The sequence below is a fragment of the Gavialis gangeticus genome, unplaced genomic scaffold, assembly GCF_001723915.1.
Source record: "Gavialis gangeticus isolate Ggan-Ray unplaced genomic scaffold, GavGan_comp1, whole genome shotgun sequence".
NCBI lineage: Eukaryota > Metazoa > Chordata > Crocodylia > Gavialidae > Gavialis > Gavialis gangeticus.
This window is the reverse complement of record NW_017729025.1, coordinates 82,734,658-82,744,843: the sequence shown is the minus strand read 5'-3', so window position 1 is coordinate 82,744,843 and position 10,186 is coordinate 82,734,658. Positions and strand designations below refer to the sequence as shown.

General features: G+C 46.2%; 2 protein-coding genes across 2 annotated transcripts in view; one reads left to right on the top strand and one right to left on the bottom strand.

Moving 5' to 3' along the window:
- The window catches only part of CHP1 (calcineurin like EF-hand protein 1), a 37,202-nt gene extending 35,861 nt beyond the window's left edge, over positions 1-1,341 (bottom strand). Inside the window, exon 1 of the mRNA XM_019519038.1 lies at positions 1,185-1,341. Coding sequence (XP_019374583.1) covers positions 1,185-1,251 — 67 coding nt within the window. The 5' untranslated portion in view covers positions 1,252-1,341. The remainder of the gene's footprint in view (positions 1-1,184) is intronic.
- A 577-nt stretch (positions 1,342-1,918) lies between these two features.
- EXD1 (exonuclease 3'-5' domain containing 1) overlaps positions 1,919-10,186 on the top strand; it is a 45,171-nt gene continuing 36,903 nt past the window's right edge. The window contains 4 exon segments of the mRNA XM_019519037.1: positions 1,919-2,739; positions 4,111-4,179; positions 6,200-6,257; positions 8,659-8,783. Coding sequence (XP_019374582.1) covers positions 2,607-2,739; positions 4,111-4,179; positions 6,200-6,257; positions 8,659-8,783 — 385 coding nt within the window. The 5' untranslated portion in view covers positions 1,919-2,606.

The window sequence follows — 10,186 nt, the reverse complement described above, 5'->3', positions numbered from 1 at the left end:
CTAAGTGCCAATCAGGGCACAAGCTCCAGCAGCTGCCCTTGTCACAAACTGCCACTCTGTGCTGGTGATACTCTAGGTTAGGGGCGGGCAATTATTTTGGGCAATTATTTTGGGCAGAGGGCCGCTTGCTGAGTTTTGGCAAGCCACTGAGGGCCTCATGATAGGCAGGTAGGGACAAATAAATATTAATTTTCTAAAATTTTTAGGGGCCCCATGGGCCAAATAGAATGGCCTGGCAGGCTGCATTTTGCCCTGCTCTAGGTGTTCATTAGGCACAGCCAGAACTCAGTGAAGCTTTAGGAATCATCTCCCAATATTAGCCTGAACACAAAGGATGGTGTAAGGCAGCGTTTCTTAACCTGTGGGTCATGATGCATAAGTGGGTCACAAGAATATATGAAAGGGTCATGAACAAACTTTAAAAATAGATTCTCCTTTAAAAGGAGAAAAAACGTGGGAAATAGTGGCTTTTCCCTTGAGGCTGGCAGAATCCCAGCTTGCAAGGGGCTGCTTGGGGCCCCTCATGCCCTCCCCCTGTCCCACACACTGGGGCCTGGGGACAGCAGGTTGGGAGTGAGGGGCACTGGGTTGGGACTGGCCATCAATGTTTACAAGTGAGCCCTGGTCCAAAAAAGTTTGACAAGCATTGGTGGAAGGTACCAAGGGTCAGGAGTCCGCTGACTGACCACCCCCAGGCTTCTCCAACAACACTGGGACTAGCTCCAGGACACTTGGGAGAGGGGAAAGGAGAGAGCAGAAGGGCCTTTTCCATTTTTTCCTTTAAAGCATGAACTCTGTGACTAGCTCCAGCCACTTGCTGAGCCAAGCCAACTTCCACGGGGGCTCCCACAGTTTCCAGGGGAGAAAGCTCGTGGGCAGCTACGGGAGAGAAGGGAAAGCCTCGCGGCGCAGCGCCCCTCCCGCGGTCCGGGATGCACAAGGCAACAAGCGACGCGCTCGCAGATCCTGTTCTGTCCGCAGAGCCCCTGCCCGCGGGAGAGCTGTCTGCCACCCCTGCGCGGCGCACGGCCCGTCCGGTTGCAGGGCCTGGCATGCGCCTCCCGGGCCGCCCGCAGCGGGGCCGGAGGCAGAGCGCGGGGACAGGCCGCGGGAACCCCGCCAGGCCCCGGGAGGCCGGCCTGGGCCGCTGGGCCCGCGTGACCACACTCCCTGGCCGCACTCACAGCCCGTCTCCTTCTTGATCTCCTCGATCTCCTCGTCCCGCAGCAGCGTGGAGGCGCGGGAGCCCATCGCGCCCGGCAGGCCGCACGCAGCACAGGGGGCAGCTCAGCCAATTCGCAGCGGCGCAGCAAGACCCGCCGAACCGACAACCCCGGACGCTCACGAACGACTCAAGGCTTGAGCGCGCGGCGCCGGCTGTTACCGCTGCCTCTACCCCCGGCTCCGCCCACAAGTGGCGGAGCTAAAGCAGAGAAAAGTTGTCCCAGCCCCCCGGAGCAGCTGTTGCACTAGCGGGCTCTCTGACGTCATCTCGCAAAGGACCCGAACACGTCGCTCGCAGGGAGAACTACAGGTCCCAGGAGGCAACGGTGGCCCCGCACTTTCTGCAAGTGCATTGTGGGAGCTGTAGGCGCCCGGGGGAGTGGAAGATGGGCCGCGCCTGCGCACTGCGAGTGGCTGATTGCTGGAGATAGGAGTCTCGGTGGCGCCTTTGCCGCCAGTTGGGTTGAGAGCTGTCCCTAGTGTTGTGTACCGGCTGCTCTACCCAGCTCCCCTTCCCTCGCCTTTTCGCGGGCGGGAGGGGTTGTGGTGTACTCCCTCAACAGGCCGGAGGAGACCAGCCCCCGCGGGTAGCAGGTGTGCGGGGCCCGGGCATCAGGCCTCCAGCTGCTCGCCTCTCCCGGCCGCGGGGGTCTCCTACCCCCTCACAAAAGCATCGTCTGGTTCTGTTTCTGCGTCCTCTGAAGCACCGGGCGGGGCAGCTCCCGGGAACTGGCTGGGTGCACTGCTGCTCTGCCAGCTCGTAGACACCCCTCAGGGACTTGCCTGCAGAGTCTTACCCATGTGCTTATAGTCCAACTGATCAGGGCAGGGGTCAGGACGGATTTTTCTTTCAGGTCAGATTGGCAGGGACCCCAGTTTTTGTTCTTTCCCTTCTTCTGGAGCCCAGGGCATGGCCCTGCTCTTGGGACAGGCATCCTAGTGCCTGCACTAATCTAACAAGTTCCCTGTCTTTCCGCATCAAGGTGTTGACAGTGCTTCTCTCTCCCTTGTTCTTTTCCTATTGCACATTCATTATAAGGCTTGTTTTTCACAGACTGCTTTCTGGGCTGTGTGAGAGGGCCCGAAGGAGATGATCTTGCAGATGCTTTTGGACGAATGATTGCTTATGAACCCAATGGCTCCGTATATTTATGGAGCCAAAATAGCTACAGGCTGGGGAGTTCTTGCCCCCAGTCTGGTTTTGTTTGCCCGGACGCTGAGTCACCTGGCAGAGATGTTCAAATGATTATTCTACCCTATCTTTTCATGTTTCTTGTTGGACTGTCCTACAGGTGTCTGAAGAAAAAATAAATTTTTAGTGCGAGGAGTTCTACCCTGCTTTGAGCACATTTCTAGAGGAACTGGTTTGGGGATCAGCCAGGATGGATCTTAGCAGTGATTACCAATTCCTCAACGAGATTCTGGGAAGGACAATGAAAATCACCTTGAAATGTGGCCTCTTCCAGGGGGTGTTGCAGCATGTGGATTCCAACAGAAGTATTGTTCTGAGCAGAGGTGGTTCTATACTAATCTTCAAAGGAATCAAAAGAAATAATGTAGTTGTGTAGATGCTAGAGTGCATGATGTTGAAGGGGTGTCTATATTCTCTAGATCGAATGGGGTAGGGACTTGCTGGAGTGTCACATCCCATGGTAGAAGTGTGGGTCTGATGGGAGTCCTTGTCCTACATTGTAATGAGAGAGGGGTGTCTAGGAATGTCTCCCACTGGAATGGAAAAGGGGCTAAAATAGAACATTTTCTATTTTATGAGGAAGATTAGTTGCATATAATATGGCAGTTTTGCTATGCTAAAGCCAAATGGAGTGTTGTACCACTCAGATTTTTCTGCTCTTTTCTGAGGCTAAACCATGTCAGAAACTCTCACACATGCCAAACCCATGAGTGCTGCAACAAAATGACTCTTGGTCACCTCCTGCCCATATGGTTACTTTCAAGAGCTTGGTCACTGGCAAGCTTAAGGGATGTTTCAGGGGATGCCCCAAGTTAGTTTTGCTCTCACATTTCCAGATTTGGCACATGCAAGTGGTAGCAGGTGGACTAGGCATGCTCGAGAGCGTCCTCCCTAAAAGCACTGGGGGATGTGTGTGGCGGGTAACGTTAGACTAGACAGATGGAGGCTGCTGCTTGCCCAGATTCTGAATGTTCAAGGCAGAAATCTCATTTTTGCTTTTCAAGATTATTTAGACTTTTATAGTGAAATAGAAGCATAATATCTTCTCAGGATTTTTTGTTGACCAAGTTCATTTAGTGCGTGGACTACATTTCAAGAGTTAATAGGCATGGCAAAAGAGCCTAATTTACTTATGCTTGGTCAGCAATTAACCAGTTCTGTCTAACTTGAACCCGTGCCAGTCAAATTACTCAGTGGTTGACTTTCACTGATAGGTCTAAAAATAATTAAGCTTCAATCATTCAGAAACCAACTAGAACTGTCAGCTTGATACGGAACATACCTGCTGCTGAATGTACCAGGCACAGCCTAACCTTCTGTTGATTTCAGAAATATGCAGTTGACTCATAATGAAAGAACAAGCAGTAGGAAATGTAGTGAATGTAACGCTCCTATTTAATGTTAAGTTAAAAGCAAGGGACCCAATTGCGCTCTGAAGTTGGCTTGCATGGGAATAGCTAGCCTGTTCTGTCCAACAGGCAGCTTCATACAGTATCCTTCCGTAAAGTAAAAGTGAAACAAAAAAACAATAAAAAACCCATTTTAAATAGTTGATATTGTGCTTTTGCCATATGTCATTAGTAAGAACAGTTATTGTGTTTTGCCTTCAGTTTGGTGCAATTCATTCTTATCTTTGATTGTAGAAAATGATAATCCTATTTTTTTTTTTTTTTTTTGATTTTACATTATTTCAGTGAAAAACTTGGAAAATGGCAGAAGTATGCCAGGAGTAAAGATGTTTTTTGGTCATGAAATACTGAATGGTGAGAACATTCTCTTACTATGCATGAAAGATGAGTGTCTTGAATATTCTCATGCTTAATGTTTTTTTATGTTGCTGTCTATAATGTTGGTTCCTATTCAGGCTTCTTTAGTAAAGTTGCTAGAAATTTTGATTAAGTGATAAGCATGAAGCAGAAAGGCCTCACCTAGGACCTGAAACTGCCACAGACATTCCATGTGACATAGGACAAATCACTTTCAGTGCCTCAGGTGCTCATCAGTAAAAGGGGAATAATAGCATGTCTCTGTCTCTCAGCAGTACAGTGAGAGTAAATTAATTAAGAACAGCTCGCGTGCTGTGGTAATGTGGGGGCCATGTAAGTGTCTAAGATGGATAATGAATTTTAGTAAATACATTTCTTAAGGAAGTAAGTAATTGTAGTAAGAATCTTAATAAAAAGTAGGTATTTTATCATGTGGTTTAGACCCCATATTCAAGTTATGTTTATATGTATATTAAAGAAGAAAAAGCTCCCAAACAACATGGAGAGGGTCCAGAGGAGGGCCACCCGCATGATCCGGGGACAACAGGGCAGACCCTACAGTGAGAGACTGCAGGACCTGAACCTATTCAGCCTCCATAAGAGAAGGCTGAGGGGGGACCTGGTGACAGTCTATAGACTCACTAGGGGGGACCAGAAGGGTTTGGGGGAGACGCTGTTTCCCCTAGCGCCCGCTGGCATAACAAGAAGCAATGGGCACAAGTTGATGGAGAGGAGGTATAGATTGGACATCCGCAAGAACTACTTCACAGTTAGGGCGGCTAGGAGCTGGAACCAACTTCCAAGGGAAGTGGTGCTGGCCCCTACCCTGGGGGTCTTTAAGAAGAGGCTGGATGCCTACCTGGCTGGACTCATTGGAGTCCCGTTTCTCTTTTTGGGGGGTGGTTTTTTGTTGTTCTCCTGCCCTGGCGGGGGGGCGGGCTAGAAGATCTTCTAGGTCCCTTCCGACCCTTAATCTATGAATCTATGAAAACTCTGATTAGTATTTTCACAAAGGGGAAAAGGATTGCTGAGAATCATTTCATAATGTGTTTGTCTTGGGTGTTTGGTTAGCTGCTTCACTTTGTTTAGTTAATCCACTAATTTGTAGGAAGACTAGATGGGAGAGCAATATGGGGAATGCTACTGTTGCCTGTGCTTGTTTTTTCTCCTATCTCATAAAAGACAGAAAAGAGAGTGCTTGTCCTTCTAAGAAGAATTATACTAATAAGACAAGCTGTGGAGTTTAACTAACTAATATAACATGGGATGAAGTAAGCATGGGGTTACAAACATATGTGCATCTTTGATTTAGATGGTGTAGAAGGTGCATCTCTACCCTGCCTTCTGCATGGTTCAAATTAGTTTTGTTTTGCTACTACTTCCACAAATTATGCCTTTGTGTGTGTGAATATGTGAGCAGTGTGCTACTCTGAGACCCTAGACTGGGTCTGTGCCAGGGTAGCAATGTTTAGACTTTTTTTTTTTTTTTTTAATAACTCCTGGCTGTGTGGTGGAGGGGGATGTATAGAGGGAAAGGTTTGCAGGCGACACTATCAGTTTTACCTTTAGGAGCAAAGTAAGTAATAGCAAGGAGATGAAAGGCCGTCCTAATGTTGATATGATAGTTCTTTGCATATATCCTACTAGCCTGTTTTGGTTGTCGCAGTTGCAACAAAACCATCTGTAGAATTAATCCTGATGACACATTTGTGGACTTATGAGGGCCAAACTAGTTTTAGCAGAGATGCTATGACGTAGTCTGGTTTATCTTGTGTGAAGCAACTATGAAATATGTCTATACCAGTCTATGGAACTGAGAGATTGATCTGGGATCACTCTTTACAGTGAATTCCCCCTTTTCACTGTGTTATGACTGCAAGAAAATAGAGTCAGAATTTGAGTTCTGCACAACTACCAGTTGTGACTGTTTTTCAGTGTTCTGGGGATTGAGTTTAATCCCTGGTTAAAAACATGCAAAAGTCAGAGCTGTAATAAAATGTATTGCTTTGCATTTCAGTGGAACTGCTGGATGAACTGGAACAAGGGGCAGGAAGAGGAACAGAAACTCTCCCTGGGTATGTTGAAAGAGGCTTTCTTTCATGACTGGAAAAAGAATGAGCTGCTTAGTTTAGCCAACAATTGAAAAATTGGATAGCAAAGCTTATCTAAGTATTGACGTGGCAACCTCCAGATTGTGGTGTTCTGCTGTAAGGGAGAGGCAGATAAGGAGATGGGTGGGGTCCTCCACTACTGCAGAGAATCTTGCTGGCTGCTATTCCTTGTGCCATAAATGTTTTAACAAAAAACAATTTGTGTGGGTTTTTTTGCAGTTAGCTCCTGATTTTCAGGGCAGATTTTCCATAAGAATTTATTCTGTGGCTGAACTGTTGCATGGGGAAGATAGATTTACAAGCTTTGTCATATGTGGATAAACATGACTTCAAGAAACTAACACTAGTCTGGATTTATGCTTCATATTTCTTCCTTTTTTACTTTGAGGTGCATTTCTAACACCAGTGCGGTCAGATGTTTTTGTTTTTGAGTATTTCACAAGGCCCTATTTGAAACTCTTTATTTTCATTCACGGGGGAAACAGAAATTAAGTGGCTTTTACTTAATGTGCATCTAAAATGGAGTTTGCAAGGCTTTTACCATTCTTATTAGCAGTGATTGCCAATCAATACAAAAATCAATTTTTATTTTCATTAACAGATTTGTTCCTGTATTCATCAGATCTTTAAATAGAAATATTTTGATACATTATTCTGTAATGGGAGCTTGTTTACAAATATCTTAAGTCTTTCACTACTATCTTAATGTAGAAACATGTGGAGGTATCCTAGGAAAGTAGGGCTAGAAGAGACCTCATGAGGTCATCTTGTCCAGTCACCTGCTCAAGGTAGGATCACCTCTGATTGAACTATCCCAATCAAGCATTTGTCTACCCTGCTCTTGAAATCTTCCAGGGATGAAGATTCCACAGCACTAGATAGGCCTGTTCCAATGCTTGACCACCTTCATTGTCAGAAAGTACTTCCTGATCTCCAACCTAAATTTCTTCCTCTGCAGCTTGAGACCATTGCCCCTAGTCATATTCCTAACAGCTATAGAGTACAAGAAAATCTATTTCCATCCACTTTATAATTACCCTTCAGGTATTTGAAGGCTGTTATTAAATGCAGTCCCCCAGTCTTCTTTACTCCAGATTAAAAAATACTAGCTAGTTCTTTCAGTTTTCCCTCCTAAATCATGTCTCCCAGCCCTTTAATTATTTTTGTCACTCTTTGCTAGGCTCTTTCCAAACTGTCCACATCTTTCTTGAAGTGTGGAGCACAAAACTGGACACAGTACTCCAGGTGAGGTCTTATCTGTGCAACAGAGTAGAAGAATCACTTCCCTTGATTTGCAAGGAGTAGCTCTTGCAAATCAAGGGAAGTGATTCTTTCGCTCTGTGCAGCACTAGTAATACCTCATCTGGAGTACTGTGTCCAGATTGCGGGGTGGATGTATCGTGTGAATGTAATTATACCAACAGAAAGGTACTTATGTTGGTGTAATGTATCATCCATAAAATATTTCTGAACTAGCTCTATTTAAATGTTTTACCTGTAGGCTTGCAGCAGTTTCTAATGTGTATCATGTCAGTAGAATGAAGGTGGCTCATGAGCTGATTTATGGCTGTAATGTTCCAGTGTTTTTAACTTCTATTGAATTATACCAGGATTTAAAAGGGTGTAGCTGTACCCATGGTTATGGGTAGTACAGACTTACTTTGTGTAAAATCATACTCCTACTCATTTCTTTTTTTAATATTTACTAAATTTGTGTGGGGACCAGGCAGAATTTGGGTATCTCATTCTTCCTTGATGTATCTGCATTTAGACCTTCCACTCCCTTGGGCCATTTATGACCTACCTCCTCGGAAGACCACTTCTCAGCCTATGTTTTTGTCTTCTCCTTTTCTTCCTGTGCCCTACAAAATAAATATCCAGGAAAAAAAGGAATATTTTATTTAAGAGAAATCCCAGGGAAAAAGTTGATGTTTGACACACAAGCTTTCACTGCATGTGGAACAGCTTACCATATGGCTAACTGTAGCCCAGGGGTGGGCAAAACATGGCCCACCAATTGACTCTGTCCAGCCCGCAGATTAATTTTAGGTAGACCTGTATAATGTTCATTAGCATGTTAATAGTGTTATTTTGATTAAGTGTGGAAATGACATGAAGGATCCTTTATACTATAAATGCCACAACAATGTTTAAGTATAGCTATTGTTAAATACCATTCATTTTGTGTATGTGACCCTTAACAGCTCACCAAAACTCATGGTCCTCCATCCCAAATAGCTGTCCACCCCTGCTGTAGCTCATAACAAACAGTGCCTCAAAACAAAATAAACTGGGTAGTATGTTATGTCATGTATGTGGATTGTAAGAGTGTAAATAGGGTTTCTAACAGTACTGTCTTGTGCAGGGACAGTCCAGTAAATGAAGGAATTGTAATGGCTGGCAGGGAACCAGTGGAGCAAAGCAGTTCTACTTGCATTTCCCCAGAGAGCCAGGACACCACCCTGAGTAACTTCAAATATAATGTAGCAGGTAATGCTGATCTTGGGCCAGGAATGCCGATTCAGTCTTTCTGCAAGCCAGACCTGTTGTATATGTTACATGTTTTTATTTTCCAGGTTCTAGATCCTTTACATACACTTACGGCTTGTCTACACACAAACTGGGTTAAAAGAAACTGATTTTAATTCATGTCTTTGGTTATCTCACTGTAGGTCTAGTTGTGGGCACTCTTCTGTCAGAATAAGAGTGCCCTAATTGAATTGAACTTAAACTGCACTCTTTACTCTGAAAAAGGAATATGCACCAGTAGCCTTGCATGAAGACAACAAAGATATACATTAAAACCAGTTTAGTAATTTGGTATATAGATAAGCCTTTATTCCAGAAACGACAAGAAACCTTAAGCAAGCGTCTAAGTTATTGCTACTATGGTGCAAATTCCTTGGCTTATCATAAACTGAAAACAAGGTAGTGAGCTAAAATTAAAGTACAGGTGACCCTCACCATTTGCGGGGAATATGTTCTCATATCCCCTGCGAATGGTGAAATCTGCAAATAAGACACTGCGTTCATGAATGCAGTGCCCCTGGTGGCTGGGGGTCGGGCATGGCTCCGACGGCGACAGTGGGAGTGCAGCAACAGCAAGCGCGGAGATCCTGAGGAGCTCCTGTAAGTGTATAAAGTGTATTTAAAACTTGGGTTCAGCATTCACGAACATTTGAAACTGCAAATGCCGAACCTGTGAGTAGTGAGGGTTTCCTATACAGTATTCTAATGTTATAAAAATCTTAATCTGTCTGTCTGTTGTCTGCCTGTCTATCCATAATGCTTTGTTTGCACTCTGGTTGACTGACTGAAACAGCCAATCAGAGTGTGAATAAGCGTTTGGACAGGAGGTGGTGGTGTGGCAGAGCGCCGCCATGATGGCAGGGACATAGGATGAAGTGGGGTGGGGGGGCGCACGAGGCCAGCACAGCTGGCCTGGCCCTGCCTGCCCTGCTCCCTGGAGGCGGCAGCAATGGAGCAGACAGAACGGAGGGTGCAAGGCCAGCACTGCAGACCTGGCCATCCCACTCTGCCCCCTGCAGGTGGCAGTGATGGAGAGGGGAGGAGGGCAATGCCACCAGAGCTGGTCTCACCCCCCCCACCCTTGCTTCTTGGAGGTGGTGGTGGCGACACGGGGGTTTGGGGGGGCAGGGGCAGCACAGCGGGGGAGTGGGGTCACAAAGTGTGCTTTTGCTAATGCACATTAAATAAGCTCATGCTCCTCCCCCCTTCCATGGTCGCCACCTGCAGGGCCAACACGGGCTGTCGGAAGAGTGCTGACATGGGCTGATGCAGCGGTGGCGGGGGAGGAACGGGTCCAACGTGGGTTGTGGGGAGGAGTGGGTGTGCTGTGGAGGTTGGGGGGAGGGGAGGGGTGGGCCTGGGCC